Source organism: Channa argus, chromosome 9, assembly GCF_033026475.1.
Source record: "Channa argus isolate prfri chromosome 9, Channa argus male v1.0, whole genome shotgun sequence".
NCBI lineage: Eukaryota > Metazoa > Chordata > Actinopteri > Anabantiformes > Channidae > Channa > Channa argus.
The window spans coordinates 10,756,925-10,780,747 of NC_090205.1; the positions used below are offsets into that span (position 1 = coordinate 10,756,925).

General features: G+C 40.5%; 2 protein-coding genes across 3 annotated transcripts; both read left to right on the top strand.

Annotated features, from left to right (window-relative positions):
• The first annotated feature begins 623 nt into the window (after positions 1–623).
• tspan7 (tetraspanin 7) lies at positions 624–12,564 on the top strand. 2 transcript variants are annotated; one of them, XM_067516178.1, is made up of 8 exons: positions 624–822; positions 6,811–6,999; positions 7,339–7,413; positions 7,516–7,611; positions 7,973–8,128; positions 8,421–8,594; positions 9,443–9,528; positions 9,813–12,564. In XM_067516178.1, the coding sequence occupies exons 1-7, from the start codon at positions 658–660 to the stop codon at positions 9,509–9,511; spliced, it is 924 nt and encodes a 307-aa protein (XP_067372279.1). In that variant the 5' UTR covers positions 624–657; the 3' UTR covers positions 9,512–9,528; positions 9,813–12,564. The 2 variants fall into 2 exon arrangements, with proteins under 2 accessions (XP_067372279.1, XP_067372280.1); XM_067516179.1 differs by having other exon boundaries at positions 630–822; positions 8,511–8,594.
• Positions 12,565–21,239: 8,675 nt separating this feature from the next.
• LOC137133399 (mid1-interacting protein 1-B-like) lies at positions 21,240–23,058 on the top strand. Its single transcript, XM_067516977.1, has one exon. It carries the CDS (start codon positions 21,749–21,751, stop codon positions 22,238–22,240), a length of 492 nt encoding a protein of 163 aa, XP_067373078.1. The 5' UTR covers positions 21,240–21,748; the 3' UTR covers positions 22,241–23,058.
• The last annotated feature ends 765 nt before the right edge of the window (positions 23,059–23,823 follow it).

Sequence of the window (23,823 nt, forward strand, 5' to 3'; positions counted from 1 at the left end):
AGTATGAAGTAGTATTGAATAACGTAGATGTAAGCACGTGAAGTACAAATACCAAATATTTAAGAAAGTGCTTGTTTTACCTGAGGTACATGTTTCTGATAATTGTTAGCTACTTGCATATCTTCACAAATCTATAGTAATACTTTTATGTAAAACACATTTCATTTTCCACTGCTGCTGAAAGCTTAGTTTAGCACCTATCTACTGTGGAAGTAGTACTCGGATAAAATGCTCCCTTGCTGTACATGTACACTTAAGTAAAAGTAAAAAGATTTCAGTATAATGTAACTATCTTGTAAGTAGAAGTAAAAGTGGTGATGAAGCAGGACAAATAAAAATATTTAATTTAGAGCCAAGAAAGTGCACGTACGTGCTGCTCAAGTAAAAGTATGAAACAACTCAAAAAATCAGAGAACTCAAATGTTTTTCTTAGCGAGGAACGTTTCACTCTTGTCTCCATCACACGTATAAAAATGAAATAGTCCTATTTTAATCCACCGACCTGACTGTTCTCACAAACAAAAACATACCAAATCCCTTCATGATTTTAGGGCATATGGGAGACGACTGATACGACATTGCACACGTCTGCACACTAACGGGTGCGTGTGTGAGCCAGTGAGCATAACGGAGCTGCTGCTTTGCTGCGTTGCTCCAATGACGCTGTGTGGCTGCATCAGCGCAGCGCAGCAACGCGACAGCGCGCACACACGCTTCCGCTGCCGCTTTGAACACAGCAACTCTGCCCGTACAGAAATGGAGACCAAACCGGTCATCACCTGCCTCAAAACCCTCCTCATCGTTTATTCCTTCGTGTTCTGGGTATGTAGCATCTGTTATGGCTCTTTTGTCTTTTTGTTTTTTGGTTTGTTTTTTTTTCTAAATAACCCTGCAGAGAACGATCGCAGTCCATCCTAATCCACCGCTGACGGTGTGTGTTTGTGTTGATGAAGGGGTGGACAGAGCATCAGCATCATCGACGGAATCATAATGTAATGTGGAGAAAATGACCGACAGATTCCTGTTTTCAGCGTTTTCTCTATGAACTGTGTCGTCCTGCGTTATGTAACGTGTGTTAGTGTTGCACATATTTTGGCTGCTGGGCGTCAGTGGTGTCAGTACACGGAGCACATAGCATCATGGTTGTTGGCAGCAGGCGGAGGATGATGTTAATATCCGCGCAACGATTTAAGTGTGTGTGTGTGTGTGTGTGTGTGTGGGGGGGATGAGAGCACCGTTAAGGGCCTGGTCTGTTTGACAAGGCCCGGTTTAAGGCCGTTTTCTGACCACATACTCCACATTGTAGGGTCGTTATATAGATTCTTAAAGGGGACATGCTCTGATAAAAACACAATGAAACTAAGTACTTAAGTGCAAATCGGAGGCATTTTATTCAAATATTTCCATTATGTCATTTGACACACAACTTAACTACATTTGTCTGACTGATATTTACATTAAGATTAAACTTTTACATATAACACACAATATATGCATTTGTTAAAAACTATCTCACTTTCTGCAAGCTAAATTCAAATGCACTACACAGGGTAATACACAAGTAATAATAAAAGTAATCAATAAATATACAAAATGATGCTGCTTAATAAGTACTTTCCTATTTTGTACTCTAATTACATTTTCTCATTGTCCCTTACTTAAGCAGGCTAGAGTTTCCATGTAATGGACTGTTTGATATCGTTGTATTGCTGCTTACTTCAGTAGCATCTGAGTGCTACTTCCACCACTGTATAAAGATTCGGCACCAATAACCCAGCATTACTATGTAAAGAATAGAACCATTCGGTATCTTGCTTAAGTAAAAGTATGTAGCCAAGCATTCCTCATTCTATAAAATGCTGTTTTGTTTTATCAGTGGAGCAAATATACAATAACAATAACAATATGAAAATACTCAACCTACAAATGTATTCCCTAAGTGTACCTAGTTCCTTTCCAACACTGTATATCTGTAAATCTGTTGATCTGTTGAACTGTGTTTCCAGAAAGACAGACATGCTTGAATTGTGTTATGTGATTAAAATACTGTAGTAAATAAGCTATAAATGCTTTATATGTTCAGTTAATGTTGAGAACCCTGTTCAGTTAGCCCGTGAATACAAAACTTGGAAATAATAACTCTCCATGCTATATTGTATAGAGGCAGGATTTCAACCCTCAGAGATGTCAGGTCCCAAAGTTACTGCTGTTGGTTTCCTCCATTCAGACACATACAGAGAATAATAGTTACTTAACTCATCGTGACTGCAAAATATGTCATTCCTGTTCTTTCTGCCTTTACCTGCATGAAAACAAGGACAAGGATAAAAAATGCTCCTTTAACATATATAACTATTCAAATAGTCACCAAAAAATTCACAGCAGCCACACTTACAAATGTTTTACAACATACAAACTAGTATCGATGTATCATCATATGTATCTCTCCAGTACTGCTCTGGGGTTGGATGTGTGTACTGTCTGCCTTCTTTGCTTCATATAATGTTCATCTCCATTATTCATGCAGTGGAGAAAAACATTAGACACACCCTAGAAAATTATGCATGCCAACCAACCAACCACCACAAACAGCCTGAAAGTTTTACTCTGATTCGAATTCAAACAAAGCTGTATTCACAAAGCAAAGCAAGCGGCATAATTTAAGCTCTTTGTCATAAGTAAATGTTAGTCAGCACATCACTCAGGATCAACTCAGCTACTAAAACCAAATTCATTTTGATGGGAATGCTTTCCCACTTGGGGATAAATTGCTCTGAGAGTAAAAGATAACATTGGTCATATTCTAAGTTAGTTATTATTGTCCACAGTCACCATGTTAACACCAGCACTGACTGTTCTCTACTCACATTTGGTTGGTCGTCAGCCTTTTTTGGACAAGAATGAAGGTCCACATCCCAGACAAACACGCTAATCCAAACAGAAATAGAGAAGATTTAATGTCGGCCTCAGTGATGAAGGATTCCATTTAGAAAATGACTGAAATCTCTCTTTTATTTGAAAAGTGAGGATTTGCCTTTTGCCACATTTTGATTTCCACAGATTCTTCAATACAATCTTGCATTCGTGCGAGCAACAGTATAAATCTACTGAGACCACATTTTAGCCGCAATGTCTGACTCAATTTAGCAGTGTTTGAATTATTTTTTTTTTATTTTACCATCATTTTTGACCATATGATACAGGCTCATTCCTATCTGTTAGATTTCTGTTGGATCATCTAGTGAGGACAAGTGGAAGTGGACGAGTGGAATTCACCGTGAACTGTAGGAAGTGAAAATTGCTTCAACACAGCTATTTGGTCATAAACGCTATCTATTTTCACGCCTAACTTAGCAGAAAAAAAGCTGAAGTGAAACCAGCTTCTGAGTTAATGTCTGTGGTCATGAAGGCTTAAAAAGACAAACTCTGCTGTGTGTCTTCCCGACCTGCAGACATGTGCCTGTGTCACGGATATCAACTTTTATATTTAGTCGGGATTGGATGGTCCTTTAGCCCTCCCTTACATCTGTAGCATCAAGTTTCAGACGTTTAACATGCAGAAGTGTCTCACAGTTCAGTGGCTCTCCTCAAACCCCAGGGTTGGAGAGAGGGAGCTGGCAGAGGCTCGGCGTCAGGCCTCAGTTTCACTGTCATCAGCTTGTCTCTGCAAATAATGTCTCGAGTGTGAATATCTGTGTTGCCATACTTTAAAGAAAATGAAGAGCATGTGGTAGAGGCTGCACGGCGTCTTCGCCAGCGCGCTTTGTTTTCACCTTCTGTTTCTTTATTAGGCTGAGGGACTAGGATGGAAAAAGGGTGACCTGTTTTAAACTCTGCGCTGTAACCAGGGTGGCTGGCCAGGCATTGAATTTCAAACAAAACGTGCAGCTGAAGGGGGGGGGGTACTCAACTCCAGGGAGGAGGAGAAAGATCGTCTGAAACTGTTTGGAATTCAGCAGCAGACATGAGGTCTAAATGACTTGCCCCTGCTCTTTGGACTTGATTTCCCCGTTGGCTTTAAAATGAACACTTCAGCTTTGACGAGATGATATTTTATTTGTATGCGGCAGCAACACTTAGGGGGAGAGACATTTTGTTGCTGATTATTTAGGCCATAAACACTGAGCACATCGTCACCACGAGGACAGTTCTCTGAAGTGACAGCCTGCTCTGGCTCTTAGAGTCACTGTTAATAGAAACTGTAGATGTCATTACTGAAAAATCTAATCATCAGCCGGCAGTCCTTCGCTTCAGCTGGGCGGCCGATGAAGAGGGGAGATACTTTACATACCTCCAGAGATTTAGTGATGCGATTGGCAGGAATTGGAAGTTATTAGGTAAACAAAAGTATTTGTTGTGTCTAGCCTCTTTGTCACGGGACGGTAACTGTCTTTGGGGTTCGGAACAGCGGTCAAACTGCATTTTTCACATTTTCCGATGTTGAGTAGAGAAAATGATTAGTCAAGTGATGAGTCATCATTTTTTCAAGTAAACAGAGTCAAGTTATGACCCCCACTTTACACTAAATGACATTTGTTTGGCTGATAATTTGGTGTAAAGCATGGGATATGTGCATTGAGACCATCACCATGAGTTTAATATTCTAACTTCTGGCTCCAGTGGAGCTTTGTTCACTTGCAGCAAGAAGTGAAAAGACAAACTCTAAAGCTAATTTTGTGTGGCAGAAGTGTCTGCTTTGCTGTACTGTTGATCAGAGGGGCTGCAGCCCTCAGCTCTAGGACAAGTACATTAGAGTATTAGATATTTATTTTTCATGTACATATTTTTATTTTTGTGAAGAAGTAACCGGTTTACTGCATAAAAGTTCATCCCTTCCAAACCAAGTTCTGAATATAATATATAACTAGGTCTGCTTTTCCACTGTGGAATATTTCCTGTAATAATGATCAATACCAACCTGCATACAAAACTGCATTAATCAACATTTTTAGAGCAAGACTGTGTCAGATGACTATGTGAAGTGTGAGAAGCGTCTTCACGTGACCCTGCAGTTCCCCATCAGATCCACAGAGTTTTTTTTAACATCTTGCTCCTCATTCCTTCATCTTTTTAATTTTAGTTAAATATGTCAAATAAACACACTGTCTGCTTCCTGCCCATCACCAAACAGCAGACGTAAACAACTAGCAACTCATTGGAGACCACAGTGGAGCAGTGAGCAACTGAAGAGCCTAAACACATCTCCCAGTGTATGTTCCTGTGTCTAGTGAATGTGTAAATAGGTTTCTACAGTCACATTCATCCAACTCAGCCATGTAAAGAAATGATACTGTATGTCAGTGTTGTTTTCCAGCTGCCCCATAGTGGCCAAAAAAACAATATGTACATTACGTAAAATACATGTAATTATTTACATTTATTTTAATTTACCATTTTATGTCTTTTTTCAAGCAAAGATGCCAAAGTGTTCTTAGATGCAAACATTTTCTGGTTTCCCCAACAGCAAATTAAATTTCTTTGCTACTGACAGATTCAATTTAAATATTTCAACTTTGGCTCTAAATTGTAATGGCAGGGGTTTTTTTTTGTTTGTTTGTTAGTTTTTTTGCCATATTTTTGACTAAAGAATTCACTGACATCTGTAAATGAATTACGCAGTTTTTGGTGATGCTCTCTTCAGGAGCTGCCTTTGAGTCCGTTCTCTCTCACTGTAATTGTTCTTATCATCTCATCCTCAGCTGAAACTCCCCGAGATATGGAAATCCATGTGTGGTCGTTTGCATGAGCCACTATAAAGTTTTGCCATGTGACACAGTCATACTTGACACGCTGCATTCAACTTACTTTCGCTGTGTCTCATAGCACTCGAAAAAATGTGTTTAAAAACTGCATCATACTGCATCAGTAATAAGTGGACAGGAAGGCCAGAGGCTGGTGATTTGTCGTGGTGAAAAGCTTTTGCCCACTCATTATGTGCACACCCTGCCAATGGAGCAAAGTCTAACTGTTGTTGATGCAGTCGTTAACTTTCACATGGTGGTTGTCTATAGAGAGGGAACGTTAGTTTGTGCAAAGAAATGTTTTGTATTGTTGTATTGTCATTTATACATAGCATGACATTAAGCTTGAGAACTACGTTGACTAATTGCTAAGAGAGAACTTTTATGCAAAGAGCAAAGCTGTTTTAGTCACCGTGCATTTCTCTCAGTTTTTGAGGTTTCACGGTGCACAGAGACATTTTGCACAGACTGCTCCCTCTCTAATCTGAGGGCCTGGCAGCAGGATGACGAGCGGCCTCCTCTTGGAACGAAGGAGCGTTAGCGTGATGAGTTGGCCCTCGCTAGAGTCAGATCGTCAGCAGCCGTTCCACTCCCCGCTCTCCTTCTAATGCCAGTAAGACATACCCAGCTGAGACACACGCTGTTTCAGCTGCCTTGTACAACACGCTCTTTTATCCGCAAGCCTTCATTTGAAATGCTAAGAGAGGCACAACAGGAGGAAGCGTCTCGCCTAGGATCAAAGAGCTTCTTTGATTTGCCCCCTTTCTTTTTTCCTTTTTCTTTCTCTGTGTTTGTGTGTGTGTAAGTGCAGGCACATTCACAAAGCAGGTGATCGCTATTCTGTATTCCAGATAAACGTGTGTCTTCTGTCTTCAGTCTCCTCCTCCGTACTCTAATTGCTAGCCTTTCTTGTTCCACCTTGATCCTCTTACTCCTCCTCCCCCATCACTAGAATACCAGCTATTGTAAATATCGCAGACGTGCAGCAATAAAGGCCTGTTCCTGCTTTCATTCTGCTTCCTGTTCTCTCTCCCTGTTGCATCCACCTCTCCAACCCCCTGCCCTCTAGATAACAGGAGCCATCCTGTTGGCAGTTGGAGTATGGGGGAAGTTGATGCTGGGCCCATACATTTCTCTGATAGCTGACAACTCCACCAACGCCCCGTACGTCCTCATTGGCACCGGGACCGTCATCATCGTTTTTGGCCTGTTTGGATGCTTCGCCACCTGCAGAGGAAGCCCATGGATGCTGAAGCTGGTGAGAGGCCGTAGGAGGGAGGGTGGAGTTTTATGTTGCAGCGAGAGGGAAGAGTGTAGTAGATGCTGATTAATTAGCTTCAGGTCACATGATAACGGGAGTAATGGTTGACCTCTATTGTGTGGAGAGGGATCAGAAATCCAATAAATGCTGCAGGGCACTTTGTTTAATGATGTGTGTGTGTGTGTGTGTGTGTGTGTGTGTGTGTGTGTGTGTGTGTGTGTGTGTGTGTGTGTGTGTGTGTGTGTGCGTGTGTGTGTGTGAGCATAGGTAAATGATACACACATAAAGCAGAGTCTTTGTATGCAAATCTCTCCCTTCCTTCCTCTCTCTCTGTAGTATGCCATGTTTCTGTCACTCGTCTTCCTTGCTGAGCTAGTGGCTGGGATCTCTGGATTTGTGTTTCGGCACGAGGTCAGCACACAGTAATCAACGCAATTAACTTTGAAATCTGACATTAAAGCACCAAAGCACCCTCATGTTGTTAATGTGTGAGATTATGTGTGCACACTACAGATAAAGGGAACTTTTCGCAGAACATACAATGACGCAGTCCTGAACTACAACGCCGTGGATGAGGCGAGCATTGCTGTCGACAACTTGCAGCACAGGGTACGTTTCCAAAATCAATAAGACACAAGAGCTAATGGAAACTTAAGCTGAATGGTGTTGGATTTTTAAAGGATAAACGCGGCATTTATTTGCATTTTTCTATTTTATTGTAAACAAACCGATGAAAGACGAGAACCAACAATGATTTTCTGTGGTATTGAAGCCACAGCTTAATTGTGTCAAAGCGTTTCAGTGACTCACAGATGTTTCTTAATTGCAACAAATGACTGAACAGCATTCATTTCTAGTTTTTTCCATGTACATGCCATCGTCTCTAGATCTCTGAAGCAGTAATGGCTGAAAGTAGTCCCTTCCTTATACATGACTTCTGATGTGCTCTCATTATTTTCTTTGTTTTTAGCTGCGTTGCTGTGGGGTGTTTAACTACACCAGCTGGTTCGCCAGTGTGTATTACCCATCTAACGGCATTCCTGCCAGCTGCTGCTTTAACTCATCTGACTGCAACCCCGAAGACCTCCGCAATGCAACTATAGCCCCGAACAAAGTCTACCACAAGGTTAGTGTGTGTGTGTGTGTGTTGTAGTTTTATATATATATATATATATATATATATATATATATATATATATATATATATATATATATATATATATATATATATATATATATATATATATATATATAAAATATATGTGTGGATAGATATGTGTGTATTTTTCCTGCTTGTTGACAGTTTTTGCTCAAGTATTGAATGTCATGGCTGTTTTGTAAACCTGACAGGTCTTCATGGATTTTTATTCACCAATGTTCAACCATCTTCCTCCTCCTTCACACACTAACTGCCTCAGATACTCTCCCAGATGTCCATCTTGCCCCTAATTTGCACTTATAACATGTCCCCGTTCCCTCAGCGAACTAACCTGCCCCCTGTGTTTCAGGGCTGCTATGATCTGGTCACTTCATTCATGGAAACCAACATGGCCATTATTGCAGGAGTGACTTTTGGGATTGCCTTCTCACAGGTAAGTGTAGAAAAAAGTTAAAGGGCGACTTCACCAAATTTCAACTTGCTCTCTATCCTTTTAATTTATAGTGTAAATTTATAGTGTAAATGTACAATAATGCTTTTAAACTTTCTTCTGATTTCCTTATATTGAAATATTTCTCCAATTCCAACTGAAAAGCTCCTCCAGATGACATCGCCCGGAGGAGTTTTTCATCATTAGGTGTTTAGATTATGTTGTCTGGGGAGCTCTGGAAAAGTAGGTGGACCATGATTAGAAACTCCATAGTGTGAGCAGCAAGCTTACATAATCTGAACTGAAGGTTCCTCCAAGTAATGTCATCTGGGGGCATTTTTCAGCTAGAGTTAGAGAGATATTTTGACATAGGGAAGTCAATGGGAAGTTAAATGGCATTTATGTATATGCACTACCCAAACTAGAACCAACAGAAGCAAGTTCAAAATTGGTGAAGGCGTCCTTTAAAGTTGCTGGTGTGACATAGTGGATTGTGTTAGTGTAAAAAAATTCTCACCTAAACATGGAGAAGTAATTGCTGACAGTGGTTATTTCATTTAAACTCGACAGCAAACTTTTAAAGTTTTTAAACTCTTTAAAGTAAAGATTGTCTAAAAATGAAAGAAGATTACAGCTTTATTTCCACTCCTTATTTTACATTTACACAATGCCCATTCTGAATCACGGCGTATTGTTTTTTAATCTAGCAAACCTTCGTATCTTAGTAAAGAGGACACTTGTCGCGTTACCCTTTTTTACAACAGGCCAGATTGCGGACTTCTTCATTTTGAGAAAACAAAATTGTTTTCAACGTCAAATAAACCAAAAACTGTTCTGTGTCTGTCTTTCAGCTGATTGGCATGTTGCTGGCCTGCTGTCTGTCCAGGATCATCACAGCCAATCAGTATGAGATGGTCTAGCTGATGTGATGTGGCAGGTGAGACACACAGAATTCATAACAGATAATATTGGTGAACACTGTTGCAGTTGTGCACACATAATGATAGAGTTAAAGCAGCTAAATAAGTATCATGTATTACCATTAAATCCCTAATGCAATGTGAACAGATCCAAAACTCTTATATACAGTATTTGGTCTAAACAACAGTTAGTGACTAGTCAGTGAACATAGTTGCTGCTGCCTCCAAGTGGCCAAAAACCATTACTGCAGTGTTAACTTGTGGATAATAGAGTTTTGTGTTTGTGTTTCTGTCTTTTTAGGGAGATGATGCCTTTGATACATGACAAGAGTAAATTCCTAAAATGTTATCACGTGTCTGAATTGGAATTTACCTCCTTTTGTCTCTCTGCCTGTGAGCTTAATGTAATATCTTAATGTATCTTATTGTAAAGCACCATTCCTTGGCTCATCGCTGTTGCATCAAAGCTTCCTATGTCACCTGTCAAACTGCTGCTTGATGTAGAAGTTGCTCATTAGCACACATCTTGAATCAGTACAGCCAACACCAAGCAGGTAGAGCAGAGTTGTCTGAGCTGACAGCGGTGTCAGTCTCAGGTGGGTGACTGGGTGCAACTTGGCTTCATAGTTGGTTGCAGCATGCTCCGCCAACCGTCATCAGAAGACCACATTCACATCTTTGTATAGAATGACATTACTAAAGCTTGAAAAGGTACTTTAATAGATAGGTTTAGTTTTGCTTTTTGACTTTGCTATTGCTCACCATTGTATATCGCTATGGTTGTGAAATTTTGTGAATTGATTATGTCTACTGAGGATGGTATTTTATGTTTATATAAAAAATAAGGAATCTGACTAAGGAAAGACAGTGGGGAGTTGTTAGAGTATTTCTAACATCACACAAGGTTAAAATATTTTATGACCTGATTATTTAATTTAATGTAATGGCAGGTTATAATGTTAGTCACATGTAAAATTATAATTTAGTATGAATTAAAGCCTTAGACTGGGATACAAGTGTAAGAACCAAATATTAATCTTTGCTGAAACATGTCCACAGAAAAACAAAAAAATAAATAAAACGGTCGATTTCACATCAATTTATAATATCTAAATACATATGCATACATATTTTATTTGAGTTCATCAGTTTTAAAGAATGAAATTCACCCTTCTAGTAAAGAAAAAGTAGATCAATTGTGGAGCAAATCTGTTACTTTGGTTTAAGGCTCTGTCACACCAGAAAGTTACAGTAACTGTAGGCTATTACTCAAGCCTGAGGCTGCATACAGCTAACGTGACTTTTTGCATGGCTGGCATTTTGATTTATCAAAGTAGGAAGAAGAAAGATGTAAATAAGAGCATCAGTGGTGGCTCTGTTCCATTAAGCGTCCCAGTAAGTCATGTCAGTGAGGGTGTATGCACAATACAAGAGCTCTGAACCTCAGCAAAATGCAGAATACAGCCATCAATTATGGCCTTAATTCCATCTGTAGTTTTCCTGTCTTGACAAGTCAATTAATAATTGTTTTAAATGTTGGTGTGATGGAGCCTTTTCACACTAACCCACCTGGAATGCTTCAGCAATGCTTCAAACAGAATAGTTTGCAATGGTGTGTGATCTTGACGTGTTTAAAGCCAAATGTGTTTCTACCTGTTCCAGGCAGTCACACACAAAGCGGAGCAAAAAGCCTGCCATCATAAAGATTGGCAAGACATGATAAATTGTAGAAAAGTGGATAACGGAGCGCATGCTCAGACAGTCCCCTCAAACGCATTTTGAAGGTTTGCACGTGCTTGTCAGACAAAAAGTACAGAAAGGAAAAAGCTCTGTGAAGAATGAACAGAGACTGAGAGAAAAGTTTAAACCCTGAGAACTTTTGCACTTCCACACACCTGGCCAATCTCTGCATGTCTGGTGTAGGTGTAATTGTCAGATTGTCAATTTTAGAAACTTCTTTAGAAAGTCAGCCCCCGACCACTGTTTCCAAGGTTGCAAAGTTGTGCACAGGGAGAAGACGTTTGGGATTGTAGCTGATGATCAAGCACATCATTCAGAACCCTTCTTTTTCCAAATTCACAGAAATAATCTTAAAAGCTGCTCAACAATAGCTGAGAATCACTGTTTCTGACCTCTAGTGGTGGAAATTGTCACCTTGCTGCAGTGACGTAGAGGTGAACATGACATCTCTGCTGAGTGCAACCAGACAAGGACTCAGATTTGAATTTTTAACCAAAGGAGGTCGGTCAAGTGACACTTTTTACCCCATCCTTAGGGTGAGGAATTGTTTTCTTCTATTCAAAAGTAATGTCTGTTACAGTGACAGAAGGCAGCCTTAGAGGTATGCAGGAGTCCCAACAGTTTGTATCTAGTATTTACAGTATTTTAATGTAGTGCATCTACATGGCTCCATCAGCATCATCTGTAAATATGTATTGGAAATGTAATTTTTATGATGTTTCTCTAATATGCTAATAACTGTAAATGGTTTGTCCGAGTTTTGATTCTGTACGTTGTGCTGTTAATCTGTATTTGTTTGATAGTTTATAGGAAACTCGCACTGGGAAAAAAAATTGTTGTGGCCAATGTTTTGTTAATTGTAACGTGCAACATGTAGCTGTATATTTATTATGGTTCAGTTGGCATTAAGTTCACAGTATCATCAAGTGATTTTCGGTCTCTCTTTCAAAATGGTGTGTGTGTGGAGTGTGTGCGTGCGTGTGTGTGATTTTGTTTCTGTCCTCTTTAACAGTGAGCATGTGATTTTCTTGAGCGCGTGTGTGTCCTGTTGTATTCATTTTTGCTCAGTATTTGGTTGTGGCTTTTAAAAAACTTCTGATTTTAAAACTGTACATTTATTTTGTGAATGTTGTGTTTTACAGCACCTGAAACTTGTTTTTTTCTCCCCCAAACTGTCCTGTAAATACTAACTTGTAATACCATCGAGCTTACACATGGGGTCACTCAGCACTCAGAACAGATTGCACCACGCTGTCCACCATTGACTCAGTCACCATCAGTGGTCTTATTATCAATAAATATACAGATAACAATTGTGTTTAACATTTGTTCATTTTGTTATGAGAGAGTTAGCTTTGTCTGTTTTAAATATAGAGTCTAAGTGTGTATGTAAGTGTCCATGGAGAAGTTTGAAAGTGACTTGGTTGACCTCATGTTCTTTCTATAGCTTGTTTGCTGTCAGCAGATTGGGTACTGGCAGAATACAACATATACATAATATTTAGGACACAAAAACTATACTTTCATTTAATTGCCTGCCTCTTTGAAACAGACACTTGAAGCTTTTTCCACCTTTTATTTGGGATCCTTACATTATTGCAGAGCCCTTTTTTCATCAACTCCAGCACCACATGGCCTTAACACAGGCCTCACTGAAAAAAAACAAATGTACATGAACCACTGGATATCTACTAAAACATCTCACATAAACCTTTCATACTGTTTACCCCTGAAGATGGTGTATTAGATTTACATTTACATTTACATTTAGTCATTTAGCAGACGCTTTTATCCAAAGCGACTTACAAGTGAGGTACAAGGCAAGCAAAAATCTAAGTCAGTTTTATTAGATGGTGTTAGATTGTGGACAACACTGAGTGACCAGTGGCTGTTGACATCTCCCGATATAAAAAAACAATGTGGTCAAATGTAGTCAACTATGAATAAAGAGAGAATAGGCCCCTAGGCACAGAGAGAGAAAAGACCCCCACTCTTTCTTTTGGTTGTTTGTGCCTGTCTGTGTGCAGGATTTTCCCATTTGTTTTGTGGGTCTCTGTGCTGTTAATGCTTTATCATCTATTTTTGAACATTTAGGTTCTGGTTTTGGTCATTTGTTTGTGTTATTTTTGTTGTTGTCTTGTGTCTGTATTTGGCTATTTTGTGCCTCTTTTAGATAGTTTTAGGTCATTGTTTATCATTGCCAGGTTCTTGTGCATATTTTTTGTGGTTGTGCATCTTGTGGTCATTTTGTGTTTCTAAGCTGAGCTCTTTCAAACAAGAATAATTATCAGTAACATCAGAGGCTGTGGTCAGTGAGCCCCCCTGACCTCTCTGGCACCTTATGCCCAGTAGCCAACAATAATAGGTAAGACGGAGCAACATCTATTGTCTATTGTTTCCTAATAGAAATAGCAAGAAAATGGAAAGAATAGAAACAAAGCTCAAACAAGAGTCCCATACAATTTCAGATCAAGATAAACTGACATTGCCATAAAAGCAGAGACATGTGACAGCCTTTATGGAATGTGTCTTCTATTGTGATCTCCTTCCTTTTTTAACATTACCATTTAACATTACTCTGATCACAGACAGTGTTGCTAAATCGGGTACAACAGTCCTGAACCATTTTTGTTCAAACAGTATTGTATATAAAATATGGTGATGCTAAACTGTATACATCTACACTTCCCAGGTCAGGAAGTGTAAGATAATGTCTGACCTCTCTAATCCTTGAAAGTCCAGATTCCAAAAACTGATTGGCCCCGGAATCAACGACAGCATTTTTTTTTCCTAGGCAGGTAACAAGAATCTTCAACAAGAATTATTAAGCTGTACAAGCAAAACTTTTCTGTCCTCCAGAGTGTCCACAAAACTCAGAAGAACTAAATTGGTTTGTATGGGTGTACCTAATAAACTGGCGCATAAGTGGGTAATCCTGTAAACGTTCGTGTATTTTTCACATCGCCGAATGTCGTCCTCGTCCACATGGTGGCGCTTGGGTATCAGCATAAAACGGACCTCTGTAAGCGCACGCGTGTGTGTGTGTGTGTGTGTGTGTGTGTGTGTGTGTGTGTGTGTGTGTGTGTGTGTGTGTGTGTGTGTGTGTGTGTGTGCTGGGGGGGGGGAGGGAGCTGCATGTGTGGGAGGTAAAGCACCACACATAAATCCTCAGTTTCTCTCCGCCTGCCTCTCCTCCTGCGCTGCTGGCGTGAACTGCATCGGAAACAAGGGCGGAAAATCGGTGAGAACATGTGGAAGAGAGGCTTGTTACTCGGGGAGACCGCGCTAACCGGGCTCGCTTCAATCTCGTTACGCAAATTACCGGCAGCGCGGCGCGGCAGTGGGCCCGCTAATGGAGCGTGCGTGCCGCTGGCTTCCGCGCCCTGCTTCCTCCCCCTCGCCTCCGCCTCCCGAATACACTTAATGGGTTATAGGCTGGAGGGAGTCATCCACCGGGGAAGCGCTATTACTCACACAGACACACACAAACTCGGGCTGCGCAGCGCATGGACACGTTCAAGAGCAGTCAGTCAAATTATGAAAACGCCTGGTTGCAATCAGCTACGTTTTTATGAGGATAAAGGCGCTTAATATCTGATTATACCCACAGCTCAATTACCAAAGCAGGCAAATGCGCATTGGCCCCAAACCCCTATGGTGGCCCCAAACCGCAGATCTGGGACATATCTAGAGGGGGCCAGCTGGGACCCCAACTCCCCCCAAAAAAGAACACTTTAATGAAAATGACCTAGATACACGGGGATGACGCCCTGTCGTGCCTCCCTGAAAACCTTTATGCTGCCCCTTTGCCACCTCATGTTGAAACCCATTGTAAGATATTCTAATCTTCCCAAAGGTCTGCCCACCCAACACCAGTTGTGTGTACATTATTTTATTGTGTGAACTCAATAACTTCATTATTGGGTCTTTGTAATTAATTTTTTGTTTGTGTAGGCTGTTTAATAATGATGTGGCTCACACTGAGCTCCTCAATCTCTCTTTCAGACAGTACAGTCCAACATGAAACACAAATACACAGTTAAAAAAACAAGTCAACCCAAAGTAAGGGCAATGTTCAAGCCTCCATCCGGAGTCATTGGTTTGGTCTTTGAATGTTGTGTTGTGTCCGATTGCTTCTTTTGTTTGTTTGTCACATAATTCATTGGGAGCAGTGAGAGTAGGAGAATCAAATGAACTTAACCTGCAAAATACCCACTGAGGCACAGGGAGAGCTCGCAGACTCCACTCAGAGAAGCCTGAGTCAGCCACAACTCAGTGTACGTAGTAGTTCGCGCCAAAGGAAGTGTAGGCTTTGAACCAGCGATTACCAACAAATGTCCTTATACACCTAAGAATTCAAAGCTTAATCAATGATGGCAGAAAAGAAGGACCAAATGATGATCCTCCCGCCACCAAGGTTCTGATGACGCAATGCAGATTTAGGTCATCAACAAAATCAATAGGATTTCTCATTCTGGTCACACCTGTCCGATGAATATCCTTCCAAAAGTCGTCCACCATGAACTCACGGCCTCAAGGAATCTGTAGACAGTTAGCACTACTATGTTTGGAAACTGGTTGCTTTATCCCTGCAGTGCTCCACTAAACTAAAACTAAACTTCCCACTAAACTGCTGTGTACTTTTACTTAACACTGTTACAAGCCACTGTAAGTGAGACCTCTAGTTTCCTGGATGTTACCTCCGGCATTCCTTGTGACCTTCTGTGGCATGGATGTAGAAGCCACATTGTTTGTTTCAGCTGTGTTTAACTGAAATACATTGGTTTGGAGGCTCTCTGTGGGGCATTTTACACATATAAACCTGAAAAAATGCACCAGAAGCATAAAAAATATGCTTTGCGTTGTTCTCATGTGATCTCCTTTGACCTACCATCCTGGGGAAGGTGCTAAACGTTCTCTGGTTGTACACTGCCTGGCAGGTGACTGGTGGTCCAGACTCTTTTGTGGGCATCAACAATGTTCCTTGTAGTATTCAGAAATTTCATCTCTACAGCTCAACGCTTCAACAAACTGGTGTTGCTAAGATCAGATTTGGATCATAAAGGCCTAGATTCCTCTTCTTTAAAAAGGCAGGGCCTCTTAGACTCATGTCTAATGATCTCATCTCGTTAATTGAAACCCCCGACTTTATGTTCCCCTTTTACTGAATTAATATGCAGATTTCACATATATTTCCACACACACATCTTAGATTGGGTCATTTTCCACTATAAATAAATGAAAAAGTGTATATTCTTTCTGTCTAATTTGTTTATTTTGGGTTTTACTTCTAATTCAAAAAAATCTAATGATGTTTTGGGTCATAGTAATGTTGAAAGGGTTTTAGACCCTCCAGTACCCCTGTTCTGTATGTATCAAAGTAAAGGAAGTTTCAATCAAATGAGTCTTCCACAAAAAGGGTCCACTGGGATTTTCAAGTTGCCAAACAATGCATGCTGGGAAGTCCAATAATATGCTAATTAAGTTTCTTTAGAAATTTGGGTTGAATGAACTCACAGTGGTAAATTCAAGCAACTGATCACTGACAGGCCTAAGACATGTAGTCATATGAACTCGTGGTTAGAAAATTTGGTCTAAAAAAACAAAAAAAAAACTTAACATAAAATTAAAAAAAAATGTATCCATTCTTTGTAAACTAATGAGAATATATTTGTCAACTCCACTAAATTCCTGTATGACATTTACTTACACAGCAGAGTGTGGCAGAGTAGTGTAGTAGTGTAATTTTTCAGATTGTAAATTCCTGCAAAGAACATAACTTAAGTCGTCTGTACTCATCTATTTACTTGTTTAAAGAGAAGGTCCTTGGTTTGAAGACAGTAACTTTTCCCACTTTATAAACCTGCAGATATGCTATAATGAGGGCTGCTCATCACAAAAATCATTTGTTTCTGTGAAAATTACCAGCTTCCTATCATAACACTAAGTGGCTCACTAGTCTCAATACGAAAGGAATGTGTTTTCAAATGGCAGTTTAATCAGATTTAAAATCTTATTAAATCTGTGACAGGAATTACTGCTTTAATATGATCTTATTATGAATTTCATTTTCAGAAAACTGCAGAAGGAGCACTTTCACCATTTCAAACACACATCTCAGAGAAGCTCCCTTCTCTAATTTACTGTGATACCTCATTTATTACCTTATAAAGTAATATAACAGGCCCGTCCCACTCTGCCTGGCTGTTGTCACTGTTGTTGTCGCTGTTGCCGTCTTTCTAATTGCTGTTGCTGCTTCGCCTCAAGCTTCCCAGCTGAACTCAGACACCCTTGCCTCACACTTTTCAGTAACATGCACTTGTGATGACAAGTACTAGAGTTCCCACTCAAGCTGCCTGTTCTTATAGTGCAACAGCCCACCCCTCCCACCTCACCACCTCGCCCACTTCCCCCCCTCGCTAACTCTTTGAAGCCTTGTGGGATGATGATGACACCCACCGTAATCGGTGGATGCTCAGCTTCTGACATGACACTCGATCGAGAAATCCATTCGTACTGATCCAGGTTACAGTGTTGCATTCAGGCGCAGTGCGTCCTCTGACAGGCGGAAAGGCCTTTCGCAGGAGAATAGAGGAAGTCAGCGAGGTGGGGCCTTGATTGACAGCCCTGTTCAAAATGCAAAGCCAGCTCCTGTACCTATCTGATCTCTGCTTAGCAGCGGTGCACATTTGCTCTGCTGACCTGCCTCTTTTCTACTAACGGAATCTAGGATCAGCTAATCTTCAGAGGAGGGAATAAGATTAGTCCATTTGTTCATGTAGCTTTGCATCCAAGGCAGATTTAGAACTGAGGGGGTGCACATGAAGACAGGGAATAGGCTTCAGGCAATAATGAAAAGTAACTTACTGCATTTTCTCAACTAATACTTATACTTTACTTGAATATCTCTATTTTCTGCTACTTTACACTAATACTCCCTCCAGAATAAACTATTGTACTTTCTACTAGTTTTAGGATTTAGGTACTGCAGTGACATTAAACGTCTGCAGCTTTACATTTAACATTTGTACTCATAAAGGACAGGCAACAGTGTTTCATTACTTTAACTTTAAGTACATTTAGCTTATAATAACTTTCCCGTTTGATTCAGAACAGAACAAATTAGGTTAATTGGGATTTTTAATTTTTTAACTTAAGTAAAGTGCTGAGTACTGTAAATAACTGGTAAAGTGTTAAATGTGGATTTTCTGGATTTTTTTAAGTGGGACTAAATGCCCCATTATTTAATTTTAATCTTTTTTATTTTTGTTTAATTAGTTCATTTGCAAATTAAGATGTAAAATCTATATTAGTGAAACACATTTTTTGAAACATAAACACGTATAAAGAGTGGGCCTGGTGGCTCAGTAGTAGAGCATTGGGTTGGGATGCAGAAGGCTGCGGGCTTGAATCCCACCTCACTAGGTGCAGCCCGACGCAGCCACCAACGGCCACCCTGGTGCCAGTCCCGGTCCTGAGCCCGGATAAAATGGGAGGACTGCAGCTAAAAGGGCTTCTGGCATGAAAACCCAAGCCTAATCAACGTGCGGAACACGTTCTGCTTTGGCGAACCCTGAAAAGCGAAAAGCCAAAAGGGAAAAGCCTAAAGCCAACTTGACCAACCACATTAAAATAATGCTTACTTGTACTACCACAAGTTTTACATTAGGGTATTCGTGATTCTTTACAGTAATGTATACATCAGTTAATAGTATTAACCTGTTCTGATTTACTTGAGGATTTTAAGTTTACTACTACTTTTACACTTTTACACCACTACATCTCTAAAGGAAAAGTATTAACATTAACACAAATATATTTGTTTTATTTGACAGCTACAATTACCCATTCATTTTAGACGGAAATGTTTAAAATCTAAACAAATCAAATAAAATGCACTTGTAGTTAATTTGCTATAAATTGTAAAAAACGATTACTTCTTTAAAGGTTTTTTTTTGCTTTAAATTACAAGAAGTAATTCATTAATGAAACATTACAAAGTCAGGAGCCCATTCTGCCGGAATAGCAGTATTTTACTCACTTTGGCTACCGACATAATTTTACTTATCACATTTTGGTATGTCAAGTTTTACTTCGCTACATTATTTGAATATTTCTTTCACCACTTACTTCATACCAGGGAGCTGTTCTGAAAAATTAAACGAGAGACATACCAAGATTAGACGCAGAAGTGGGATGCGAGAGCGAGAGAGGAGAAACTCACCCAGCAAGTTTTGTCTCTCCATTCTTGTTCTTCAACAATTTTTGAACACTGATTCATTTGCTCGCATCTGGAACAAGCTGTGCCCATTGAGCTCTCTTCCTGGGCATGGTTTATCAATCAGGCCACATTTCTGTGCCTGCCTCCTCCACCCTCTCTCCTTCTCATATTGCACCTATGCACCTTAATGCAATTTGGTCTATTTTAAACTTCATACATTTCAATCAATCATACATGTTTTCATTGAACACCACACTGTTTGTGGCTGCTCACTGGAAAACATGTTTTTACGGTTTCACCTTGATCAGAGGTGTTTACCAAAGCTCAGATTTCAGGCTGCCCAGCAGAACATGTGCTGATGCTGAGCTATTTCTGATTCATGGGGTGTTCAGGACCCACCCCCCCACCCCCCGTTTACCAGCAGCTATAGTTAGAAGAGTACAGGGAAATTCAGCTCGCCACCATCGCTGCTCGAAAGTGGCTGGTGCAACAGCTTGGTTTTAAGTGTAATCTGCAAAGCTTGTCAGTACTGTAACTGTCTTGGACTAAAGTTAGCCCAAGGGGAAATAACACATCACTAATATTTCTATAGAGCTTGCTGGTGTATTTTATACGGTTTCATTAGCCACTCTAGCACTATAATAATTGTGTGATAATTGTACATTTGCAATAATGATGTTTGTTTTTTGGAAGGTTTCATTAATGTGGCAACAATTACTTCACTACTCATTATAATTTTGGGACATCTGAGATAATTGCAACAATGTTCCCACTGTGACCATTGTTATATGTGTTGAACATCAGTGGATCTACTCGAAGAAATATGTGGACTGAAAGTAAGTAAACTAGAACTACTGTTAAGTGCAGTTTTACTCTTTTAAAATATTATCTGCAATGTTCTGAGATGCTTTCATTTAAATAACGTACTAAATAATTTCAGTATCTCACAAATCACTGGCCTCAAGAGGCTTTACATTCACTTCATGCCTTCTCTCTGGAGTCTCTGTTCATCTAAAGAAAAACTTGCCCCCACCCCTTCTGAACAAAATGAAAGAAATTTCTGGAAGGATAACAGAGGTGGATCCCTTGTCTGCATTGCCATACAAGAAATGTAACATTAGAATGACTCTAGCAAACATACAAACGACTATAGGTTGAGGATGTTTCAGGTGCCACTAAACATAGAAAACATGAGTCTCAATGAAGTGAACGTCTTTCGTTTGTCAAAGAAGAAAAGAAAAATTACATAATAACTGTTTACTAAGTAGTTTCTGCAGTTACAGCAGTAACGTGCTGATCAAGCATTGGTGCATGGTTATATTGGTTTAGCTTTTTGGGATTTTGAACGCATGTGTTTTCATATATATGATTGCATTAGTACCTAATTAGCTCTCAATAATTCTTTCACTTGCTGCGACACACAGAAACGCAGTCTGTGTGAGTTAAATCAAAATCGTATTCAAAAGCTTGAGACTTCGGCCACGTGTCGGCTGTTTTCTATATGTAAGCGACTCGACAGTGTCCTCATCATTGGTCCAGCATGGACTTGTCCCGCCTCTATCGCCATCGGATTGGCTTAGGGCGAGGCTGAAGCAGTGGGCTGATGGATTGCTTGATGAATATGCATAAACCGGCGCGCCCGCTTAGGCCTCACCCTGGATGCGCCTGGCTCATCGGAACAGAATGTGGGACGTGCTGATGTAATGTCCGTCATTTCTTATACAGCACAGCTCAGACTCAAAGGACAGCTCACTGCATGTGAAGTTTTTAGAGGAGACAGTGTTGATCCACGAGCTGTCAGCTGTTGTGTTCACTTTTAAAGTTTGACCGTGGAGCTGAAGGATTGTGGATCTAAGTGATGTCTGCGTTCTTGAGGCCACTCCTCCCTGCTCTGGTGGGGCTTAGGCTTTTACAGGTCATTTAGGTTCAGTTGTTGCGGCAGTGGAAGAACTTGACAAGCGGGTTGTGGGACCGCCCATGGAAAACGAAACCACCTGAATCGGTGCTCTATTTAAAGGCGCACCCATCATCCCATGAATCAGAAACTACGAGAAGGGCACAAACACTCATCAAAGGGGGAAATTTCAGAACCGTGCCGCACCAACAGCGCAGCTCGCCTTATTTCAAAGCCAGACAATCCCCGACGCAGCGTGACAGACAAGCAGACGCTTATTTAAGCCGATCAGCCGAGATTTAACGGAAGGCGCCCACAGAGGAGAATCAACTCGGATCTGCGCTTTCCCCTCTGTATCCGAAGAGCAACGATCGCCTCCAAGATGATGATGCAGCTGATAGAAACTCCCAACCAGAAAAACTCCCTCCTCAACGCCATGAACCGCTTCATCGGCGCTGTCAACAACATGGACCAGACTATCATGGTGCCGAGCTTGCTGCGGGACGTCCCACTGGATGAGGACAGGGATTTGAGCTCATTGAAATCGGACGTGGACGAGGGGGACATGTACAGCTATTACCAGGTCCTGAAGTCCATCCGCAGGGACATCGAGTGGGGGGTCCGGTGCGCAACAGCTGATGAGAGGCGCAGGGAGAGCATGAAGATCACCCGCACGATCTCGTCCGCATCCACCTCCTCCTCTATATCGTCATCCTCATCAGAAGAGGACGAAGACCATGATGAGGATTTGGAGAAGCAGTTCCAGTACCATCTGACCGGGCTGCAAGGGGTGCTGTCCAAGCTTACGCTGCAGGCCAACTGTCTCACCAAGCGCTACAAACAGGAGATTGGCATCGGAGGATGGGGCCATTAAATCTGGAGCGCACGAAAGCTGAAAGGCCAGATTTCTTCTTATTGGACTGGCTGAAGTGATTTCTCTAAACGGGCGTTGTTTATCCTCCTGCTGTTGCTGCTGTTACTACTGATGAAATGAATGGACTCATTATTGAATGGTATTTGATAGGCAGCTCCTTTCTGTCTGTAGGCCTACATGCTGTTGGTCTGCCCTGTGGTATTGACTGTAGATGTGTTGATCTTGAAGAAAGCTGTTGTGTACTTAACACTACACTGTTACATGTTTTGCACTCCAAAGTGTTGTACACGTCATGCTCCCAGTGATACACAGATGAAACATATTTAAACCTTTATTTAAAGTATAATTTATTACCTCACATCGAGAGCCAAATGTTTCAAAGTTGGAGAAGAAGTGGACTATATGAACTACAGGACCTGTCATTTGAACCACCTGCCTAAGGGGGATACTGACAAAAGATTTAGCTTCCGCTTTGTGATGCTGATGATGTTAGTGTGTTCAGATGGTTTTGTCTTTGTATGACCAGTGCTACTTTCAAACTGATATGTCTTTGTCTTTACGTTGTGCTCACATGGAAGGAGACAGATGCTTACTGTGTCTGCCTGTGATCTCCTAATGTCCTACATGGTCAATGAACTGGAATCAACTGATAATTCTTCTGCACGGAGAATAATGAGAGTTTCCACGAGATGCATTGTTGTTGTTGCCATTTATTTGCTATTACTAGAGGTGTCCATCTGTCAAAACAAGCCAATGCTTTTGCACTGTTTTTTTACTGATATTTGTTTCTACAATAAACTTTTTTTTTTATAAATGCACTGCGTTTGTTGTGTATTATATTTACAGGACTGAAGTTGTATTAAAATTCAAGGGAACAAATACAATGAAAACTGAATTAGGCTGCATTAGATGTGTTTATGGTTTTGTGCTTATTCTGCAGCGTGCCTCACTTATAGCAGAGCTCTCCCACTTTAACCAAGAAGCCTGTACGTTAAAATACTCAGAATGCACAAATATTAGATGGTATTAATGTCCTAAAGTATCTATGAAAGAAATTATTGTTTCTTTAGGAGAACTCTGGCAACACAGTGAACTGTCATTTCAAATTATATATAGTGTTGAAAAAATCTGGGTGGTAACAAAGGACCAGGTTGACACGACATCTGTCAAAACTCAACATCGTTAAGACAGAAACACGGTTTCCTGCATCTGGTCTTGGGAATCGCTTTTGAAAACAGGTCATGTAATTGCTGTGCAGAATGAACCCTGCACTGTTTAATATATTACAGTCTATGACCATAACTGTTGCTGTCCTTTTGTCAACTGTTCAAGGGTTTACCTTTTGTAAAGGTAAAGTTTATATTACGTCCAATCTTTACTTCAGAATGGGGTTCATTATTATACAACAAGAGACAGCTAATGACACTGTAGGTTTGTCGGTAAGGCAGGATTCAAGGGAGGGGAAAAAGCAAAGGAATCACCTAATGTGTTGTTGTAAGTAAATTTATTAGCAACAATCCTACAGTAGGTTTTCTTCACCCATCAGATGTTACTTGTGTTTTAAGGGAGAGGCAGATTCCTGC

What these genes read in the sequence shown, in the direction of transcription:
- tspan7 (XM_067516178.1), top strand. Translation starts at nt 658, where the DNA reads ATGACGCTGTGTGGCTGCATCAGCGCAGCGCAGCAACGCGACAGCGCG. An exon ending in TTTATTCCTTCGTGTTCTGG is followed by an intron (nt 823 to 6,810) that starts GTATGTAGCATC and finishes CCTGCCCTCTAG; the next exon opens with ATAACAGGAGCCATCCTGTT. An exon ending in TCGACAACTTGCAGCACAGG is followed by an intron (nt 7,612 to 7,972) that starts GTACGTTTCCAA and finishes CTTTGTTTTTAG; the next exon opens with CTGCGTTGCTGTGGGGTGTT.
- LOC137133399 (XM_067516977.1), top strand. Translation starts at nt 21,749, where the DNA reads ATGATGATGCAGCTGATAGAAACTCCCAACCAGAAAAACTCCCTCCTC.